This window comes from Prionailurus bengalensis, chromosome E4, assembly GCF_016509475.1.
Source record: "Prionailurus bengalensis isolate Pbe53 chromosome E4, Fcat_Pben_1.1_paternal_pri, whole genome shotgun sequence".
Lineage (NCBI taxonomy): Eukaryota > Metazoa > Chordata > Mammalia > Carnivora > Felidae > Prionailurus > Prionailurus bengalensis.
Window position 1 is genome coordinate 42,311,231 of NC_057360.1, and position 22,087 is coordinate 42,333,317.

The 22,087-nt window shown below is 55.1% G+C and overlaps 1 protein-coding gene across 18 annotated transcripts in view; it reads right to left on the reverse strand.

Moving 5' to 3' along the window:
* PLEKHA6 (pleckstrin homology domain containing A6) overlaps positions 1 to 22,087 on the reverse strand; it is a 143,684-nt gene that overhangs the window by 21,076 nt on the left and 100,521 nt on the right. For 6 of the 18 annotated variants that reach the window (XR_006295396.1, XM_043568435.1, XM_043568432.1 and 3 more), the window contains 9 exons: positions 17,212 to 17,316; positions 16,482 to 16,554; positions 13,600 to 13,700; positions 9,912 to 10,114; positions 7,871 to 8,422; positions 5,699 to 6,221; positions 5,123 to 5,209; positions 3,934 to 3,987; positions 344 to 424 (listed from right to left, as the gene is read on the reverse strand). Coding sequence is in view for 17 of the 18 variants with exons in the window: in XM_043568435.1 (XP_043424370.1) it covers positions 344 to 424; positions 3,934 to 3,987; positions 5,123 to 5,209; positions 5,699 to 6,221; positions 7,871 to 8,422; positions 9,912 to 10,114; positions 13,600 to 13,700; positions 16,482 to 16,554; positions 17,212 to 17,316 (1,779 nt within the window). In the remaining variant the exon portion in view is untranslated. Of the gene's footprint in view, positions 1 to 343; positions 425 to 3,933; positions 3,988 to 5,122; positions 5,210 to 5,698; positions 6,222 to 7,870; positions 8,423 to 9,911; positions 10,115 to 10,577; positions 13,317 to 13,599; positions 13,701 to 16,481; positions 16,555 to 17,211; positions 17,317 to 22,087 lie in introns of those variants that run through there. The other 12 variants (XM_043568439.1, XM_043568443.1, XM_043568434.1 and 9 more) reach the window with 11 other exon arrangements.

Sequence of the window (22,087 nt, forward strand, 5' to 3'; positions counted from 1 at the left end):
CCCCTCACGCCCTTGCCCCCAAAGACGTCTGTCAAGAAGATAACAAACACGAGATAGAAGTCCTGGGCATTAAAAAGCAGATTCGTGATCCCTGGCGTGATATGGGATGGTGGTGCTGGCTGTTTTGATGGTTTGAGAAACGGGCCTTGGGTCCACCCATGAACATGAAGAACAAGAGAGACACGGTGGGATGAAAGGAGAGGGGCCAGGCGGGGCCTGGAGATGAGGCCTGGTGGATGGAGGGTTGGGCAGAGCAAGCCCCAACCCAGATGGCTTGACCCGACCATGCACAAGCAGCTGAAATGGTGTTCACAGGGACCATGCTGCCAGGCGGAGGCCTTACTTGCATGAAGAGTTGGGCCCTGGGGGAGGAGTTTTCCACCATGCGGTTCACCATACTGATGAGAGTCTCGCTCTCACTCATCTGGAGAGAGGAAGGAATGGATGATTCAAACTCTGGCCCACATAGAGCTATCTCCCCATCACCCGCCTGGGCTTGTTTTCTCAGAAACAGGAAAGGACGGCTTCTCACGGGGTCTCCAGCTCCCTCTCTGTTTGGCCTTAGCCATCGCTGGCCCCTTGTGAACTGTCCCAGGACCAGCCCTGAAGGTGCCCTGGGGAAAGGCCACAGAAGGGAGCTGGAGGGCTGCTGTGCCTTCGCTCACGGCCCTGCAGAGAACCCCCCCCCCCCCCCCACCGCCCAGTGACACTCCCCCAGGGTGCCTGAGACATGTGGGTCTCATCCACACTGGCCAAGGTCAACTCCCTGCCCCAACTCTCTTTCCTCACGTTGCTTCAGTCAAAGACCACACCGGCAGTTGGAAAAACCCATCTCCCCAAATTTGAACTAAATGAAACAGCTGAGAAAGAAAACCGGGGCCGCTCTTTGGATGGGCCTTCACACAGAGGTGGGCACAGCTCTCTCTCCCCGACCCCTGCCCACCTCTTGGCTCTAGAGTAGAAAGGATTGCTAAACACGGTTTCCAGAGCTGGGCTGGTAGCATCCATGCCGATCTTGGATGACACTAGGGAGCAAATAAGGAGGCCAAAACAAGCAAGCCATGTTAAAGGGACACCAGATGCTGGAACACTGCTCTCCCAACAGGTTATCTTTACGTTTCAAGGGCCATTAGGAACACGGAGGGGGAAAGACTACTTGCCAAATGAAAAAGAAAGAGAGAGAGAGAGACAAGGAAGGGCAGGAGAGAGGAAGGACAGGGAGGGAGGACAAGCCGACCGAATCAACTAGAAATGCTACCATTTCCCCCACTGGTTCCAGCGTGACAACATCAAAACGTGAACACATTCAGGAGCGTCCTTGGCTATGTCCCTTTAACTCAACTGACCTACAGGCGACGGCAGCAGAAAACAGAGGGAAGTTCTGTGGGGAAAAGCCTTCTGGGGAGAGGAAGTGAATGAGGGAAGGGACAGAGCCACGTTAGGGCAGAGCTTCTGGGGTCACGATGCAGGAGGCTCTCACGTTTTCGGCCCTTAGCTGCCCAATCTGTGTCGCGCCCACACGTATTTTTTTAATCTTATCCGCTTAGGTGGTGACCCAGGGGCAGCCTTGCTTCTGTGTGCTGTGGGCAGGGCGAGGGGTACCCACCCACTCCCCTTTGCAGGGTCCACAGCATTTTCAAAGGCTTTCCTAGGATCTGATCCCTCTACCTCTTTTAGCCCTTTGGAATTTTTTTCCATGGCACAAAGTGTCATTGAAAAGGCTTTGAAAAGAGCGGTAGTAAGAGGTTTGTCAAATAGTTAACGGGCAACAGGACATCAGCCACATCTTTCCGTAAGGATCTGAACTCAAGTCAATCCCTACCTTCCTGGAGCCCTGTGTGTATGAGATTGTGTTTGTTGTGTATGGGGTGTGCGTGTGTGGAGTATGTGTGATTGTATATGGTGTGTGTATATGTGTGTTTGCATGCTGCTGTGTGCCACGACTGTGTCCTGTGTGTGTGTGTGTGTGTGTGTGTGTGTGTGTAGGGCAAGGCAGACCTGGTAATGCACCAGGCTTGGAGAGGGCAAAGGCGGCCCAGGCTTCTCCTGGACACCCACTGATCTCATTCCTTCCCCAACCAGTGGATCTCAAGCAATAAAGGAGGGAAGCCAGAATGTTCTCGCCCTGGCCTCTGCTCCCACTCACGCTGCGGCTTTGGGGATCTTTTAGCCCCCGCAGGCTTTGACTGTAGGATTCCTTCCTCTCCTGTGCGTCCCTTTGGTCCAAAATGTGAAATTTTGTGAGAAAGCACCTAGCCCAGTGCCTTATGCACCATAAAGGTGCTCGAGTAATATTTTAAATTGAGTTTTAGAAGAAAACGAATAAAATCATTATAGCAGCAGTGACCACTCCTCGCCAATGCCTGACAAAGCGTTGCCATGTACCCTCTTACTTGATTCTCCAGGAACTCTGTACGTCAGAAAAGGCAGATTTTACAACGGCCATTTCATGATTGAGAAAACCAAGGCCCAGGGAGACAAAGCAACATTTCCAAGAAAAAAGAAAAACAAAAAACAGAACAAAACAAAAAAAACCACAACCCTTGGCAGAATTGGGACTAGAACGTCTGACTCCACGTTTTGGACTCTTAGCATATACAACTTCCTTTTAGGAATATTATTCTTTAAAAAAAAAATTATTCTTTATCTAGAGGAGGTCTTCTGAAGGGTTATTTCTCAAGCCGCCCCCCATCCCTCCCCGCCAAGGGCCCAGCCCTGTCATGAGGGCCAGAAGCCCCAGCAGGGGCCCAGCTGTGGCACTGAAGTCCTGTGCAGCCAGGCACTGTGGATGGGCCACAGAAAGCGAAGTCTGCCCAGGAGCCCTGAGGGCACTCAGCCCTGCCCCTCACTACCCAGGGCACCGCAGACCCCGCTTCCTATGGAGAAACGCCAGCACTTGTCAGCGCTGCTCTGGGCTGGCATCCGGAGACCCATCCCCATGTGGACTGCACCACTCATGGTGTGGACACGACATGCTGTTTCTGGAAGTAAAATGCAACACCCGTGAGGGCTGGGAGCTGTCGCTGCTGATCAAAACGTGGATATCAAATCTTCTTAGTGCCCACCGCCTTCTAAGAGGATGATCTCCCCGAGGCATCGAGGTCTGTGTGTCTAGAACCACCAACGGTTATGGCGGTAGCCTCTGATGTCAAGGGTATGGTTCTCTCTGGAACTCTAAGAGCGAAAAATAATCCTGATGAGGCTTGACTCCTGCTTCTTCGTGTTAGTCATTTCCTCTGCTACAACCGGGGTCAAAATCTCAGAGCCACATTCCAAGCTCTGCCGTTTGTTGGCTGTGTGTCCCCTGGCATGTTACTTAACCTCTCTGTGCTTTCGTCTTATCGGCTCTAAAATGGGGATAACAACAGTGCCCACCTTGCAGGGGTTGTTATGAAGATTAAATGCGTTAGGATCTATAAAGACACCATCCTAGGGCAAGTCTGTAGTCCTTGGTTTACAAACTATGTTTAACAACGTCGTTTAACAACAGCCTGTGAACTGTGATAGATCATTTCCCGGATTCAGGCTGCACTAAATCCCTAGCATTTTAGCCAGCCCCCTCCACCCCCTACCTCCCGGCCTGGCGCTCACCCCCTGTTCAAGGTCTCTGCTGCTCTCTCCAGCAGAAATGCAAATTCCCGCCTACCCCCCAGGGACAGTTCCATCTGGCCTGAACCAATAGGAGGTGGCATTAATTATTCATGTGGTCATTTCTTATTCTCCTTTTCCCCAGGAAGCTCCCGGCTGCCCGAAAGGGCTTTGAGGCGAAGGGGGCGGGGCGTGAAGGCGCAAACCAAAATATAAGCCACTTTGTTGTGTCCCGGGGGGGTGCCAACAAAGGTTGTCAAATGGAGGGAAGATGAGAAGGTGGGGAGGAGCAGGGAGACGCGACAGGAGGGCAGGGGAATGGGAGGGGGCACCAGCTCTGCCTACCTGCTGATCCAAATACTCTAGGTTTCTTTGCAACTGAAGGTCTAAAAGTTCATCCTACCCGGAGCCCGAGGCCCAACAGCAACACAAACAAACAGGAACAGGACAACAGAAAACAATAAAAAGGAAGCAAAGCAGTTAAGAGTTAGCTGGGGGGCGGAAGGGGGGGGGCGGTGGGGGGCGAGGGGGGGCAAGGTCAAAGAGAGGCCTCTGTCTATCCTTGAGGAGCTCTGGGGAAGGGAAGGAAAGAGGCTGGGGGCAGGCACCGAGGTTGCCTCCTGGACGCCTCAACCAGAGGAGGGACTCACTCTGGCCCCAGCTCGAGGGCCCCAGTTCCAGGGCTCCCTGTCCGCCGGGCCCTCCCCTGGGAGAGGGAAGCACCGTTGAAGCAATGCAGTTGGCCCTCCCTACCAGCTCCTGAGTTTTCTGGAAGAATCCATGGTTTCTGGGTGGGTGCACGTGCTGTGTGTCAGGGCTAGGGCTTAGACAGAGAAGGATCAGGGAGAAGGAAGGAAGGGGCACCCGTCCACGCCTGGGCAGGCTCCTCCACCCTGGCCTCCCGGGGCTGTGTCAGGACAGGGGTCAGCAACAGGCCTTCGGGGACCAGGACTCTGCCTGTTGGTTCCTGTGACCTTCCTCAGCATCCCTGGTGGGGCGTCTCCATCCAGTTCTCCGGGTGGAGACCGGTGGAGACCAAAATTCTCCGGAGAACAGATTCCAGGGAGAGACCAGTGGAAAGCAGGGAGGAAAGGAAAAGACACACCATAGAAAATCTTTTCTTCCTTAATCCCACCACTTGTGTCGTTTCCCAGAAGCCGCACTCCAGGCCAAGGACAGACTTGGAGAAGACGTCTGCTAATGGACACTCGGACCTAACTTTTCTTCCCAGGCCGTGACCCAAGCCCCTGACCATGCCGGACGGGAGGCTGTTCTGGAGTCGAGACGATCAGGACATCACGCGCCTCCAGATCTAGTCCCTGCTCCTCTACCTTATGTCACAGAGCTGGGGGTAACTGGCGTCAAGCTCTGCGTTGGGGTTAGAGTCCCGGCCGGGAGGGAGGAGGTATCCAGAGGTTGCTGAGAACCAGGAGGGCCAGGTACCGGGCACAGAGCACCCCCGTGGCTGCCCTATTTGGGCCCCCGCTCTGGGAGGAGAGGTCGTGCGGGCAGCGGACGGGAGGAGAGGACGTACCATCTTATCGTGGGCCGTGGGGGATGGTGGGTAGTTGTAGGGGAACAGTCCTGCAGGGACTGGCCGCCTGTCTCCCAGGTAATCATACTGGAAGAGAAAGGGGATTGGAGAGGTGAGGGGGTCCGGCTGGGACACGGACTTCCCCACCAACTAATGTTCAAGGTTAGGGATGTTTGTATCCTGCCCCAGAGCAGACTCCAAATTCAAATGGATTTGCAGCATTTATCCACTGCGATAGCCTTGCAGTGACCCGTCCAGTCCTCAAAAGACAGAACCCTCTCTGCCCTCCGACAAGGAATTAGGGCTCCCGGCACAACCTGGGGAAGGGCACCAGTGTTCCTGCTCAGGGGTCAGAGCACATCCCCCAAAGCAGCTCTCCCACAGGCAGAACTGCAGGGCCAGTGGCGTCCTGGGCATCATCGTGGCTCCTGCCAACATATGGTGTGCGTCCCCGTGGGGCACAGTGACCCCAAGAGTCCCAGAGGCCTGCACACCTGCACATCTTCTCCGCAGATGGTAGTAGGCTCGTGGGGGACCTCAGGGGATGAGGAAGGAGGGGGCGCGCTGCTGGCTCACCTTGGGGGAGCTGACGGATCGCCTCATCACATAGGCAGCGGGGTCAGCATAGATGTCCTCGCTGCGAGGTGGCAGGCGCTCAAAACGGGCACTGGGTGAGCGGACGGGGGAGTAAATGCGGGCGCGGCTGTAGGAGCCCTGGCTGGGCGAGCGGGGCACGGAGTGGGAGCGGGGCTGCAGGGACAGGCGGCGCAGGGAGCCGGATGTGGCGTCCAGCTCATCATAATAGACTGGCTGCCGGGAGGGGGAGGGGCCGGGGAGCCAGATGGTGCCATCCTGCCGCCCGTAGCCCGGAGGCTCCTTCCACTCCCGAAGCTGGAAGGCAGGGCCGCCTCCATTGCGGAAGGAGTGACGCTTGTCCTCCAAGGCCCAGGGTGGGCTGATCCGATCATAGGCTGGCATTGAGCAGATGCTGTCGGGCCGCACCCCTGGTGGGTAGTACTGGTAATCATCAGGGTACTGGGAGGAGTAGGGGCCATAATACTCAGGGACCCTGCGGGACACGGGGTAGAACCTAGAGGGACTGAGAGAGAGGACACTGTAAGGAAGCCAGAATGAGCACAACCCCACCCACCCATCTGTGCCCCAGCCCCGCCTCTGTGTCCTCCAGCCTAGAGCAGACCGTGAACAGGTGAATGGTGCCCCAGGCTGACCCTGGGAGCACGCAGAGGTAGCCACTTCCAGAGGTGCAGGGAAACTCCCTCAAAGCTTCCTCCCTCTCGGGCTGAGGTCACGATCTCATGGTTAGTGAGTCTGATCCCTGCATCAGGCTCTGCTGTGACAGCAGGGAGCCTGCTTGGGCTTCTCTCTCTCCCTCTCTCGCTGGCGCGCGCTCTCTCTCTCTTTCTCTCTCTCTCAAAATAAATAAATTAATTAATTAAAAAAAAAAAAAGCCAACTGTATCTCAAAAAAAAAAAAAAGCAGCTTCCTCCTTCAACCAACAACCTGAGGCTAGAAATTTCACACCCAGAGCTTCCTGGGAAGAAACTTTAAGCCTTGTTAGTTCTATCCCGGCTTGAAGCACAATGTATCAGATCCTTTCAGAGCAGCAAACAGCTGAAGGAAAGGGAACATACCAGGCACCTGGTGGAGGGAGGAGGGGAAACAACCAACACAGGGGGGACAAAAGGGCGCCTCCCCAGATTTTATGTTCTTGTCAAGGGCGGGACCGGTAGGTTCCTGGGATGCATCCCAAGTGAGGCGCTCACCCCCGGGGCAGGCCAGATGTCCCCAGCAGCAGAGTGCCACCAGAGGTGAGTAGCCTTCCTGAAGGTGTCACCTGGGGTCCCTGGAGCCGCCCATACCCAGGGGAGGGAGCAGCAGCCCCACTTGTCCTGAGATGAACGAGATGAACGCTATCAGGCTAATAAATGTCTTCCAGTATTTGAAAGCCAGTCACTGGACAAAGGAGGAAATTGGTCTAGAGGGCAGGACTAGGATCAGTGAGTGGCGACATTTCATTTCGTTTCTTTTAAAAAAGTTTCTTTTAATGTTTATTATTGAAAGACAGAGCGAGACAGAGCATGAGCATGGGAGAGGCAGACAGAGGAGGAGACACAGAATCTGAAGCAGGCTCCAGGCTCTGAGCTGTCAGCACAGAGCCCGACGCGGGGCTCGAACCCACCAACTTCGAGATCGTGACCTGAGCCGAAGTCGGACGCCCAACCGACTGAGCCACCCAGGCGCCCCTCTTTTCTTTTTTACAACTGCAATAAATGAAGACTTTCAAACAATTAGAGCCGTTCAAAAATGGGGTGAGTGGGCTTGGCAGTCAGTGAGGCTCACGGTGGTGGAAATGCTGGAACAGGGGCTGTTGTAAGAGGGTGGGAAGCACAGACGATATCTGACGGGAGCAAGGCTGAGGCCCCTCCTATGACTGCCTGCGCGTGTCCTGGGCACCCAGCATCCTTGTGGAGAGGTGCCGGGGACTCCGACCCTGTCTCTGAAGCAATCAGAGAGGGCAGGGGTCACACTCCACAGACGGTGCCACGGGGGACAGGAAAGGATCTGGACAAGCCTGAGACCCTGGGTTTTGGAGTCTTCTTGGTTTCCCAACGCAGCCTGGCTTCCCGAAGGCTTCCAGCAAGGGATGCTGCAAGGGTTACTACCCCAGCCCCCGCCCCTGGCCATCACCGCACCCCAGCTCCACGCCTACGCCCCATCAGGACTCACCTCCGGAGATCTTCAGGGGGCGCCACCCCCCGGCGCAGGTTCACCCACTGCTGCAGCTGGTTCATGGAGCTCTTGCGCTGGGCAATCTTGTCGGGGTTGGCACGTGGGGGGAAGTTCCGCTGGTGCCCCCCACTCTCTGAGTCCGGAGGCGGGAAAGCTGTGCTCCCCGGCCGGCTCGGGGAGCTATACTGCCAGCCATTGGGCTGGGCGGGCCGGTCTCCTCCCCCTGGGACCCTTGGGCCCTCGGGGTAAGGGCTGCCCGGCTCCGAGGATGGTTCCGGTCCGGCTTGGATACCATTGGCTTTCACCAGAGGCTCGCTCTTGACTTCAGGCCTCTCGGGCTTCCGCTCGGCCTTCTCGCAGCCCCGGCCGTCACCCTCCCCTCGAGTCTTGGCCTCTGGCTCGGGCTTGGGGAGGCTGTTGTGGGACGGCTGGTGGTGGTGTTTGCTAGGAGGGATGTTCTCTGAGTCTGGCTTCTCATGGCTGCAGGATGCCAAGGGAGATGTTGTAAGTGACTCCAGCCCAGCAGCGAGCTGGGCAGGGGGTGGTAGACTGGGGAGGAAAAAGGAGTGGAGAAGGGTGGGCAGGAAGGTAGCGATGGAAACGGGATTCAACGAATGACAGTTCTGTTTCCCAAATGCCCATTTTGCTTTCTTGCTCCAGCCCGGGCAGTTACTCGAAAACACAGTGCACTCTTGCCCACGCGTGGTGTGCTCATTTCCCCCTCTAGGTCCTCTCCACGGCCCACTCTCTGCTCCCTTCTGCTGACCTGCACTGCATCCAGCCTTCGGAAGCTATGGCCAAGACCAACCCGCCCCAGACTTGGTCTCCTCTGCAGTCTGTCCCCGCTGCAGCCCCCCAAACTCGGTGCACACTATACCAAAGCTTCATGATAGTGACTGTCCTTGATGTTTCGGCCATGGAGGCTCGTTACAGCTCAGCCTGCTGTCCTATGCAAGTTCCTTAACTTCTGCAAGTCTTGGGCTCCTCGTTGGCAGGACGGGTAGAACAGTCGCTCCCCTCGTAGGGCTGTGCGATCAAACACGCCGGGCGCCAGGCGCCTAAGCTGTTGCCTCAAACATCCTAGGCTTAGAAGCATGCTAGTTTCTTCTCCAGGACAAGCTTCTTCCGGGACAGACTCCGCCTGAACGTAAGCGCCACGAGGCAGAAGCATGTAGACTGGTCTTCCCTTGTCTTCCTAGCGCCCCCTACAGTGCCTCACACATACCTATTTCCAGTAAATATTTATGAACCCAATGAGCGAACTTCTGGATGTACGCCCCTCAGCTGAAGTGAAGATGGGACCTCGTGACGATGTTTTCCCTACCGCTTCTCAAATTCAACAGATTCAAGCACCCTTGTCGCAGCGTTGCCGGGTAAACACTTCTAAGACACTGAAATAGACTTGGAGTCTGTACCGTAAAAACCTCCTTCTTCTGGATCCCTGTTAACATCTAACTCAAGACGCCCATCTACCCGGTTCCAGCAGAGACAGGCCGTGAGGCTGTGGGTGGCGACAGGTGGCAGGGGTGATGGGGCGGCCATGGGCTGAGTGTTCACTGCATGTCAGGATTTCCTGGCTGCCCCTATGAGGTAGGATTATAACTGCGGCCTTCACGGGGAGGAAATTCAGGCTCAGAGACGTTAAGTGATCACCCTGATGTCACGGTGTGAGCAAGTAGCTGAGTTGGGATTCGCACCCGAGTCTAGCCTCCTCCAGAGGTCATGGGTTTAATGTGCAAAGCCAAGAATAAATGAGCAAATGACCCTGGTCTTTGGCTCCTGGCCAGGCCACGATGGAACCTGGCTTCTCTCTTGGCCTCCAGCAGCCCAGAGAGAAGAGGGAGAACCGGTCAGGGGGAAGGGAAGAGAGACTCCAGGCTCTGGAATCGCTTAGCCCTGCTAGGAGGCAAGGAGCGGTTCACGTGTTCTCAGAGGTTCGAGCCAGCACGCCGGGCTCAGGAGGACACAGAGTAGGGCGCTTCCTTGATCCTCTTTCTCTAGCGCTCCCCACCCCCATGCCCTGTGCCCTGGGACTCACCTGTGACGCACAGCTTGGGGCACCGACTTCTGGGCTGGGGGGATCTGTACTCGGGCAGCCTCCCCCATGGCCTGGATCCAGGCCTCCTGTTCCTCGGGGCTCTCGGCACTGAAGAAGTAGGTGCGGACCCCAGCGTGCTCAGCCTGTGGGGAGAGGCAGTGCGTGGAACTGGCCCCGGCCTCATCCACCCAGCACGTGGTCACCTGTAGGGAGAAGACACCCACACCCACAGCACAGGCGGTCAGGCGGGCCGTCCCCCTGACCTGCAGCTCTTTTCCCCACAAGGAGCTCAGGGGCAAACCGAGCTAGGCCAAGGGCTCCAGCTGGCGTCTAGGCGTCCGCCTTGGCTAGCTCTCTGGACCCCAATAAGCCGCCCAATGGCCAGGTAAGCTTACCTGCCCCACCTGAAGTGATTACAAACAGGAAGCACAATTACCATGCCCGCTCTCCCATCAAATTCCGTCTTTGATTTGAAGGGCAGTTACCCGATGTCTGAGAGAGATGCCCCCCGCCCCCCCCCCCGGGGGGCCCGCCCCCGAGCACATGCCAGCCTCGGCCCCAGCCTGGCCTCTGAGGACCGAGTGCCGTCTCTTCTGTGCAGAGACAGCCAGGCCTCCACCTCCCTGGGCATGCAAGGGGCACGCACGGACTGTTAGAGCACGCTACCTAGTTGGTGGCCGCGAGCAGGTGCGGCAGGCGGGAACCCAGAAGAGAGCTCCTGTCCAGAGGAGGGGTCCTCACGCAGTCAGAAGGAGGAGAAGCAGAGAAAAGGTCAACCAGACACCAGAGGGAGAGCCAGAAGATGACGTGGCAGGAAGGTTGAGGAGCAGAGGGAGGTGGGGAGCTATTCAGTTTACCCCCCTTCTACTGGCTGTCAACCACTGGGACGACAGCACCCAGCGATTCCCGGTTCAGCCCGCCGAGAGCGGGGAGGGCAGAGCTTGCGCCAAGGCAATCGGGGCTGTTGGCGGGGAGGATTCAGGGCGTCGGTGCTGTCCCTGACGCCGGCTCTGCAGCTGCAGGCAACTTGGGTTTTTGTTCTGGCCTGACGCGCTGCACCTGTTTAATGGGGAGGGCTCTACCTGGTGAGACTCCAGGTTCCAAGGCCACAAGGAAGAGATGCTCCAGAGCCGAATTCTTTCTGGAACCTCAGCCTGCTTCCCTGGTGAGACTTTCAGTCTCCCGGAAAAAGCAGGTAGCCCGGTTTACCCCAGTCGACATGAGAAATCCGGGTGGTTACTAGTCTCAGAGGTGAACCTCACTTTGGTCTCTGACCCCATGGGTGTGAAATCATGGGTCTCTGAGGGTTGGAAGGAGAGAAGACAGGGCTCTCCTGACCAAGCCCCAGGGCTCTCCGAAGCAGCTGTGTCAGACTGTGTCAAACCCACGCCTCCCACATGCTTTCCTGGCTGGACATTCGCCCTGCTGTGCCACCCCTCCCCAGCACATGATTCCCTTCTGACGGGAGTCATCACGCAATGACATGTCCTACTTCTCGAGGAGTAGAGATGGGCCTCTTTCCTCTGGATCCTGCCAGTTCCCACCCTCCAGCAGGGGGCTGGCTTGTGGGCAGCGGGACGTGTTCCTAGGCAGTGAAACTATAAGGAGGCACCTTGGGGTTGAAACTGCACAAGGGTACGGAGAGCAGGGGCCCAGGCTGGCCTCCTGGAGTGGAGGACACAGGGTTATTGTACAGGAGAGAGAGAGACACAGGCAGGTCTTGTGGGTGTGACCTGGGGCCGGTAGGAGCGGACAGCAAGTGAATTAATTTGCTCGTGAGCGCCCCGTGTGTGCAGAGCTCTGCTCCGGCACCAGTCACAGGAAAACAGACCTGCTCTTTGCACTTGAAGAGCTCACGGTCAAGCTAGAGGACAAAACATGCCCACAGGGAAACAAGGAGAAAGCAAAGGCACGGGAACCGCTTGCAACAGGAAAAGGCAGATCCTGGGAGAAGACAGGGCAGTTGATGGCGAGCCGGAGGGGGACACCAGCCTGGCATTGTGAAACTGGGCCATGATATTGAGGGAGGTCCCCCAGTGGGGTGAAGTCCTTTGAGCCCCCACAGGGCTGGGTTAGGAAGAGGTTAAGGCATTCAGCAGCAGGCTGGGCAGAAACAGTGCCCGGCTCATTATTAGCCATCCAAGAGTTTCACTTGGTGGCCGCAACAGGACAAGCCTCCCATCTGTCTCCGTTCCCTTCCCCTCCCTTCCCTGGGGAAGGGCCACTCGATAGCCACAATTGGAACCCTTTGTGGGCCACTGAGCACAGCCCTCAGAGTTGGGTTTTAAAGAGGCAGTGCGCTTCTCGGGGGAAAGGGAAGGAGGAGAGGGGCTGATGGGCACAGCGAGCTGGGGCTATGGAGGGGTGTGTGTGTGTGTGTGTGTGTGTGTGTGTGTGTGTGTGTGTGTCAGTCACTCGGGGCGCTGATGGAATGCCTGTGGCTGGCAGAGCTCCGAGCTGGAGTGTGGATGCGTCTGTGCACAGGTCTGGAGGGGAGGGTAAGACAGGCTGTTTGACTGTGTGGGTGTGTGCGCGAATGTGTATAGCAGGACTTTCTGTTGTTGGTTAAACAACCTGTTTCTATTTCCCCCAGCTAGAACCTGGCTCCCTGGAGCCAGAGTTTTATTAATTGCTCATTCCGTTCACACCTCTGGCAGACAGGACCCTACGAGGCTAGGAACTAATTATGTGCCAAAGAAGCCCCTCCTGGTTCTGTCCTCTGGAGCGACACCTGGGCGTGCGGCCCACCTCTCTTCCACGGTCAGGTGAGCAGAGTCTGAAGGACAGGAGGGGGCAGGCTCTGAGGTCCTACAGGCTCAGACACTGACCTGGTGTTAGCGGCAGTTTCGATCACCTAACACCACGGCTTTAGGTTTTCGGGGTCGTGGACGGCAATTCTCAACTAGGGGACAGATGGCTTTGTGCTAGGGCAAGGCATGGTTGGTACCCTGATTTTATATTTGGAAGTGAAAGGAGCCTATGGTCTTTGCGTCATCAAGTACAAAAAGGGCACGGGGTTTTTATTGTTTTCAGTGGGTCATGAATTTTTAAATGTGGAAAAACACTGGCCTGTGATGAGCCAGCTGCAAGTGTGTCTTTGATGGGTGGATTCCCCAGGGGTTCTCAGGGAGTGACACTGAGCAGGCCCATGCGAGGCCCGTCTTCCCGCGCTCTTGTTCTCCCAAACTACTCTCTACTGGGAGGTTCGCGTTTCTTGATTTGCTATCAAACCCAACTCCCGATTTTCTCTAGAGGCTGAAATTTGAGTCGGTGTGACTGGGGGTCCAGTCCTCCGGGCTCGGTGTAGGGAGGACTCCTTTCCAGAAAGGATATCAGAACCCCACCAGCCACGGCCCCTGCCTCTGCTGCGAGGAATTTCTGCAGCGATCGATGCTAGGCCGCTGGGCAGAGGGTTCATTCCCGCCCCCCCCAGGAACAACTGTGGGACCACCATCCACATCTCCACGGGCCCCACCTGACTCCCGAGGTAAGAGGAGGCGGCCTCTCGGGCCTCTCCTCAGCCTTACAACAGCCTGTAGGGAGTCCAGGGGTCACTGCCTACTCTTTCCTTCCGCCACCACTGGGGGGCTCCTTGGGGAGGTGGCTCGTGATCCTTCTCCAGTCCCGCGTGCTCTACAAGAGCAGGCCCCCCGCCCCCACCTGGCCTGGGAGAGAAATGCCAACTGACCTTAAAGGTGTGTTTTCGGCTGATGTTGTCCGAAGGCTGCACTGCCGCCACCCGGAAGCTCAGGAGCGGGATGCTACCCAGGATGCTCTCCTCCTTCTCATCTGTCGGGTGAACAGAGGCCCGGGTGAGACGCACGTGCCCGTGGCCCGCGCAGAGGGGGAGAGAGAGAGGAGGGTATCCGCTCTCTTACGACAGATACCGATAAATACTTGTGGCTCATCTACGGCCTGTCAGGACTCGGGGCCGCCACCCACCAAGCACCCAGGGTGTGCTCTGTACAACAACGCGAGGCACGCTCCCGGGAGGTAGGGAGCCCGGCGGCCTTGCAGACACGGTTCTAGATACTGGGACTAGAGAGGCGAACGAGAGAGAAGTGGTACGCACCCTCCAGGAGCTTACCTTAGGGTAAACAGATAAGTGACGACTGACATTACGGAGGGTTTGCTATACACCGGGTCCTGTTCTAAGTTAATGGCCTTAAAGGATTTCACCGTACCAACAATCCCACAAAAAGGTCCTGCTGCTACCCCATTTTCTGGGGAAGGAGGCTGAGATACAGCGGAGAGGTTAAGTAATTGGTCCCAGGTTACTTAAGTAGAGAGTGGTGGATTGGTCTTTGGACCCAAGAAGTCTGACTCCCAAACAGGCATTCTTTTTTTTTTTTTTTTTTTTAATGTTTACTTATTTTTGAGAGAGAGACAGAGCGTGAGCGAGGGAGGGGCAGAGAGAGAGGGAGACACAGAATCTGAAACGGGCTCCAGGCTCCGAGCGGTCGGCACAGAGCCCGACGCGGGGCTCGAACTCACGAACCGTGAGATCACGACCTGAGCCGGAGTCGGACGCTTAACCAATTGAGCCACCCAGGTGCCCCCCGAGCAGGCATTCTTAACCACTCTCCTGTCTATAGAGACTCAGCAAGCAAGACAATTCCAATAGAGATACACATAACAGGATGATAATGGGATTGGGCAGGGCAGAGAGGATAGTCCCCTCTTCGGCTCTGGCTCCTCTGGGTAACTGTTTCCAAGGTTTTCCCAGGCACCCAGCAGCTTGCTCTGTCCTCTCCTGACAGGGGTCTGCCTTCCCCTCTATGGCCCCCATGTCTCCACAGGAAGACATGCCCCTGCGTCACCTCTTGGCCCTCTGTTCCCCGGATCAGGCTAACAGCCAGGCTGTTACATAATTCACCCCGAATCTCCAAAAGAGCCTGATGGATTAGCTAGTCAGGCCCCCAGGTGTCAGCAGGACCCACGGAAGGTGGGGGTCCTCTGTGGAATAGGTGGGGGGGGGGCAACTTTGAGGCCCTGGCAAGCCTCTCCCCACTTCCCTAGGATAGCTCTTGAGTCCTGAGGCTAGAGACCCTGCAAAACCCTCAGGGTTCGGAAGGGGTCTCTGGGATTATACGCTCATGGCTTCCCCTTCTCTTCTTCCTCATCACTTAGATAAGATACTTGGCTTAAGGTCCAGCTTCCTATGCAGACTCAGCATGGTACCCAGAGGAAGGGCTAAGCCAAAGGATCAGGAGGAACCCAGGGCTTCTTCAGGGAAACAGAGGCTGCCATCTTCTGGGGGTGATGGCCTTCTGCCTGGTAGTCTCCAGGCCAGTGTTTACGGGGTCTCTTGAGCGCATCTCTCAGTGGATGGTGGCCCCCATCACAGTGCCTCTTGAGTTCACAGCTCTTAAGTTTCTACCCTCACGCCAGTCCCAGAGTCTCTTGTCTGCAGAGGGCCTGGCTTTCCTTCATATTCGTTCATACTCTGGCTCCAGTCAGCCCTGGGTCCCAGAGGCTCAGCGCCAGGGACCAAGCCTTGGCAGATTCTTCTCCCCCCGTCTTGGGGTTTTCTCTGTGACTGGATCCTGTATATGCAGCCCCTTCCTGATGTCTCTCCCCGGGTTCAGGTGGCAGCAACGCAGGGCACAGGGACAGCAGCATTCTGGAGGGTCACTGGGTACAACCTTTGTTTGTGCAAGTTAATGATTCACTGAATTGCCCCCAGGAGGCCCAGAGGAGGCAGGGCTCTGCCATTCCCGGGGCATGGAGGAAAAGAAACAGCCTCTCCTGCTGCAAAATCACTTTGCCCTTCTCTTCTTGTGGCCCCGCGTCAGCGTGACGGGGCCGTCGCTGTCATCAGCCCTCACTAGCTCCCAAGGTGCCTTCCTTGACACAACGTTGCTGTACGTATTTTAAAAATAACTTCCTGGAGGCTGCCTCACCAAAGTTATTAGGTCTCTCTCTCTCTCTCTTTCTGTTTTTGAGAGGCTAGAGAGTGAGTGTAGGGGTGCACGGAGAGGACAGAAGCTGGGGGATGTTCGTTTACTCAACACTGGGCACCTACAATGTGCCATGCACCGTTTTAGGCGCTGTGGCTACAGCGGTGAACAACACTGCGATTTCTGCCCCCACAGACTGGATCGGACACTCCAGGGCGACGGGAGGAAGCTCCACACACAAGCCCCGATCGGTAGGTCACCTTACCTAGTAGTGAGTAGGGACCTTCCTCTTCTCCTTCCCGTTCCTACCCCATCCCCCACCCCAGGACTTCACCGCGTGTCACATGACTTTCCTGTTCACCCACTGTGTCCTCCATCCGGACCTAGAACTCTGCCTGAAACCTCGAGGGTGCCCGGGAAGTATTGTCGAATGTGACGTGATCGAGCGCGTGAGCAAGCGGGCTCTGTCTTCACCCCACCGTCAGGACCCACAGGTGCCGGCAGCTACGGGGCATATTTGCATATCCCCCCTCCCACCGCCACCGCCCGGCCACCGTTGGTCCACTGACCAACGTCCACCCGAAGCAGAGCCTGATGATTTGGCAGGACAAGCAAGAGTGGGCCCTGCCTTCCTGTGGCCCCTGCCAGCCCCAGTGGAAGCGAAGCTCACCTTTATAGTAGAAGAGACAGCGATCCACCAGGACAAACCAGCGTTTGTTCCACTGCTTGACCCCGGAGCTGGCCTGTGGGACACGTGGAGACAGATGGGGGGGGACCGTGAGCTGGGCACGGGAGGGGGGATGCAGGGGAAGGTGTGCGGCACGAATTATGTAAGGACATCCTGCCTCTGGTTACGGTTTTGCCAGTAACCAGTGGCAGCCAACCCCCTTAAGACCTCGGGCGCAGGAAACGGACCCTGGACTATTGCCCGTGACCTTCCAGTTCTGTCTTTCTGCGCCTCAGCATCTCTCCCAGGGAAGATAAAAGGGGTGAGAGATGAGCCAGGATAAGTGGGCAGAGGGCAGTCAGGCAGAGTGGCAAGGTCAAACTGGGAAGAATTAGCGGACCCCTAGAACTAAAGACAGTCCCCTTAGCGCAGCAAGAGGGACCTGCTGAGAATGAGCCAGACGGTGCTCTCATGGGGTTGGTGACCCAGCATACTTCAAAGTCACTGCATCTGCCCATCGGGAGACCTGGCTGGATTCCCATATTTGACATTAATTTTTCTGTGTGAGTTTGGGAAGATACTCAACTTCTCTGAGTCTTTATAAAATTAGGAGATTCACAGAGATATACCAAAAATAGGATACGGAAGCACATACCAAAACACGCAGGGACTCAGAAATACAGAGGAATCGGAGCAGCGGTCATGGTGGGGGGACCGGCAGAGGAGGCCTCACCTGCTTGAAGAGCCAGCCCGCCTTGGTGACAGGTGCATTGAGATTCCGCTTCATGGAGTGTGAGCGCTTCCCAAAAGCGATGGCTTTGCGGGATGTTCGGGTTGCCTGGGGAGACCGAGAGAGAAGCAGGCCTGACTTTCTTCCTGTCCTCCTCTCTGCTCTATCTGCAACGGAAGCTACCCTCGGTGGGAGCTGTATCTCTCTCCACGCCCGGGGGACTCGTCACGCCAAGAGGACCAGGTGGGACTCTTGGATCTGTCCTCACTCAAGGGCACAGCTGTCCAATTCTTCGGTGCTTTTCTCTTATCTCTAAAATGGGGCTCAAAATCAGTCCGACCCGTCTCACAATGGTGTGGGTTTTGTTGTGGTTGTTGTTGTGAAGAGAAAGTAAGATTTTTCATTTCGCCCCCGGGCTTTCTTCTACTGTCCTGACTCCCCAACTCTTTTGTAAAGCTTTCTGGCACCCATCCAAATACAAGTACATTCCCGATGTCATCATCCTGTCAGAGTCCTGCTCCCTCTCGAATGGCCGACGTAGCACAGAGCAGGGAGGACACACAAGTGTTCTCCTAGCTCCTTGTTGCCACATGGACACTGTCACCCTTCCGCATGCTGGCAATAATCACTCTGGAAGCAGCCCTGATCTTCCATTGTTTAGCCCTTTTCATCACTGTCAGCTTCTAGATCATTCCTTCAGAATCTTAGGATTCTGGTACCAATCATCCCCTTCATTCAAAGTCTTGCCATCACCGTGACCTTGTCCCTGATGATGACCCACCCACTGCCCTGACCTGATAGCACCGTGAGGTCCTCAGTTCCAAAACCATTCGCTTCTACCCCAGCACTCACTCCCATGGCCGCACCTTTGACCTGGTCGCACCCAGGCCCCTTCACCACTGACATCTTCAATTCTGAGATTTCGACTTCCTGACGCCCTCCTGTCCTTTGGGCTTGCTCACCCCATTACTCGACACCATCAGCTTTTCTACTCCATTGGCATCTCCAGCTCCTCAGTCCTCCCCTTTTCTTCTGGATCCGTCAGTTGCCTCTTGGTTGTATCTATTTCCCTAAGAAGCCCAGGGGTGCCTGAGTGGCTCAGTTGGTTAGGCATCTGACTTCTGCTCAGGTCATGATCTCGCGGTTTGTGGGTTCGAGCCCCGCATCGGGCTCTGTGCTGACAGCTCAGAGCCTGGAGCCTGCTTCGGATTCTGTGTCTCCCTCTCTCTCTCTGCTCCTCCCTCGCTTGCTCTCTGTCTCTCTCTCAAAAATAAACAAACATTAAAAAAATTACTTAAGAAGGCCAGGCCCCACATGGGAATAGGTCAACTACCCTCCCAAACACCCCATCCGTTGTCATTGCTTGGCCTTCTCTAAAACTCAAAATCCCCGAGCAATCAAATTATCCTCTCCCTGCACTCACTGCCAGAGTACGGTTCTGGCAGAGGAGAAGCACACTGCAGTACAGATGAGGCCACCACAGACCACCGTCCCCAAGCACAGCTCGGCTCATGAGCCATCATCCCGCTCCCTGCCCCGCGAGCTCCCCCTCTGCCCTCCCCCGCGGTGGACCTGGCTCCCCTCCCGCCAACACACAGATAATCGGGCGATCAGACATGCACTTCCTCAATTTCACACCCTTTTACCTAGAAAATTACTGTCCTCACCACTCATCCCCTCTTCCTCTTCCATGTCAAAAGAGGTGTCGTCCTCCTTTTCGAGGCTAACACATTCGACCCGCCGTCTCCTGGGACTTTGCTCCATTCATAACCTCCTCTCAAATCTGTCTTCAACTTTTCCTTCTCTACTGGCTGCTTCTCCTGGGCACATGGGCTCAGTCCTCTCCATCTTAAGGCATCAGTCTGTCTCTGTCTGTCTCTCTTCCCTCCACCTCTCTCTGTCACACACACCAGAATCCCCCCTCAACTCTACATCCACTGCCTGTTGTCAGGTAACACTTTCCCTCCTTTCCCTGCAGGAATATTCTCCTGGGAAGAGTCCTGACATCCTCTCCTCGCGTTTACGCCTAACCCCCCTGCACTTCTTTCCTGAAGTGGCAGCGGCAGTGTCATTGAATTAAGGCTGCTCAGTCTTAGGCCATCATCCTAAGACCCTGGAGAGCATTTACTTTCTCTGCTTCCTGCGACTCTTGGTTTCTGTGACCGTATTCTTTCTTCTGAGCTCCTCCACCTGTGGCCGCTCCTTCTCAATCTCCACCTTTACTCAACTGGTGGGCCTTGACCAAACTTTTAAAATTCTCATTTTTCTTGTTCCACGCTGTCTATGTATCTCATCCATACCCATTGCCTTGACTACCGGCAATGGGCTGAAAAGTCCCTAATCTGTACCTAAGACTTCTCTCCTAGCCCTGGTCCATTTTGTAACAGGTTGTCCAGCCAGGATGAAGTAAATGCAAACCCAAGCCCGTTGTCTTCCTCACCAAGCCTGTTCTGTATTTCTCACTTGGTGAATGGTACTACAATCCACCCACTTGCCCCAACTAGAACTGTGAACCGCCTCACACCATTCCCTCCTCCCTCCTCTCCTTATCCCACATTTACGGGTGGGTGAGTCTATGTTCCTAATGGTTCTCGGATCTGTTCTTTCCTGTCGGGTCGTCATCTCTTCTTGCTATGCACCTTCTGGAACAAGTCAGGTTACTTCTCTAAAACAGGGTAATCATGACGCTCTCTTAACGTTTCTTACTACCTCTCACCACTTGGAAGACTATTCAATTTCTTAGCATGGCTCACAAGGCAGGTCTGTAAGAGTCGCCGGGCCCATGACCCGCCTTCTGCCCCTCTACCCAACAGGTCCCTTGCGGTCAGGCCAAACTCCTGGTGGTTCTCTCCCATCCTCCCTGCTTTTGCTCATGACTCATGGAAGACAGGGGGATCAGGATCTCCCTTGTTCCCTAACAAATCCCAACTCATCCTTTAAGCCCAGTGTAGACCCCCCCTACTCCACAAAACCTCCTGGATCCCCCGGGACAGTTAGCTGCCCCTCCTGTCTGTCCATTCCTGTAGTCTAAAGCATGTCACACTGCAATGGAACTGTTGGCTTTCCAGCTCCTTCTCCAAACTCTGAGCTCTTTGTAGGGAGGAAGTTGAATCTTACTCATCTCTTCGTCACCAGAGCCCGGCAAGGTATCTGGCTACAATAAACATTTAGCAAATGCTTGCAGAAGAAAGGAAAGAAGAAATTGGGATTTATTATAAAGCACACCCCAATCTGGGGAATAAAATTGTTTTCTAAACTTTACTAGTAAAAATCCACATATAAAGGCTGAGATCAGGCACCTGAATCACCTACTCCCCTAAGAATAAGCAAATCCGCAAATCCTTCCCTTCCTTCTCAGGCTCTCACCTGCCATAGCTTCACCTCCTCTCTGTGGCCTAGAAGCCACTCCCATAGTTCACCACTTCAGCCATTCTCCTGCCAAACCCTCCATACTCTCGCCCCCTTATCTTTCTGCCACGGCTTCCCAGCACCACTCAACCTTAGGCTAATCCAACCGTCTGCCTTCCCTGCTTTCACAGCCAGTCTGGGAGTGGTGCTGGAGTAAAACCACACACAACTGTGGACCGGAGTCAGCCAGAGTCAAGTCTGTGACCTCAGTTGACCGTTCGACATTATCACACGATATTTCATGTTCCCCTCGTTGTCCTCTGTTACTGTTCTCCCAACCTTGGGCATATTCTCAAGCCTCATTGCCTCTCCACCCACCCCACTCTCTGCAGAAAACCCTACCTCCTACCTCCCTGTAGAAGTTGAGGACGTCAGATGGGAACGTCTTTAACTTTCTACACCCCCACCTCCTAGCTTCACATGACTTTCCCGTGTGGCTCAGGAGTACCCCTTCCCTATGCAGGCTAACAGCACCTCTGCGTCTGACTTCTCCTGTCTCCACAGAAATGAGACTCACGGCTGTCCCCTTCCTCCTGAACCCATCTACTGGGCCATGCCCCTCCTGCTCGCACATCTGAAAACCAAACAAGATGGACCAAGCAGACCTCCTGCCATCTTGCATATCTTCTGGGCTTCTGTCCCCTACCCCTCATTCCCCCTAACAGTGAAGTTTCTTTACAGATAGGTACATTTTAATATTTCAAACACTTCAGAGAAGTAGAGAATAAATCACCACTTTGTTGGTTTCTAACAAAACGTGACAAATACGGCTGAAACTCCCTTTGAGCCCCTCCTCAATCTCATTACCTTTCTTCCTTCCTAGAGGCAACTGCTGACCCAAAACTAGTCAGCTTGGCAGTGGTTACATGCTTGTACTATAAATATACCTATACATATGCCATATCACTTTCATGTCCGTTTTACGTAAGCGATAGCACGTTTTTCATATTCTGCAACTTGCTTCTTACCCAACATTACATTTTCGAGATTTATCCTCGTTAATACGCATAGCTATCGTGCAACTTAATTTTTGGAGAGCACTCTATCATATGACTGTACTACCCCTTACTGTCCAGTTTCTTAGAAGACTAGTTTCTACTCTTCATCGTCTGTCTGCCCTCCCATCTCCTCTTTAGCTCTCTCCTGCTCGCCTTCTGCCCCCATCCCACCACCTGTCAGGTTCTCCAGTGGTACGCCCCATGGACGCTTTCAGCCCTTATCTTACTGGACCTCTGTGCCACATTCTTGTCTGGATTACTTCTTCCTCCTGAGGCTCTCCTTCCTTTCTGAGCTCTCAATTGGCATCTCCTCCAAGAATGATTCCTCTTTTGCCGTACCCCTAGATCAGTGGTTCTCAATAGGTGGAGGAGGGGGCAGTTTTGTGCCCCAGGGAACATTTAACAATGTCTGGAGACGCTGGTTGTCATAGGGCAGGTATTACTGACATCTAATGGGTATAGGCTGGGGATGC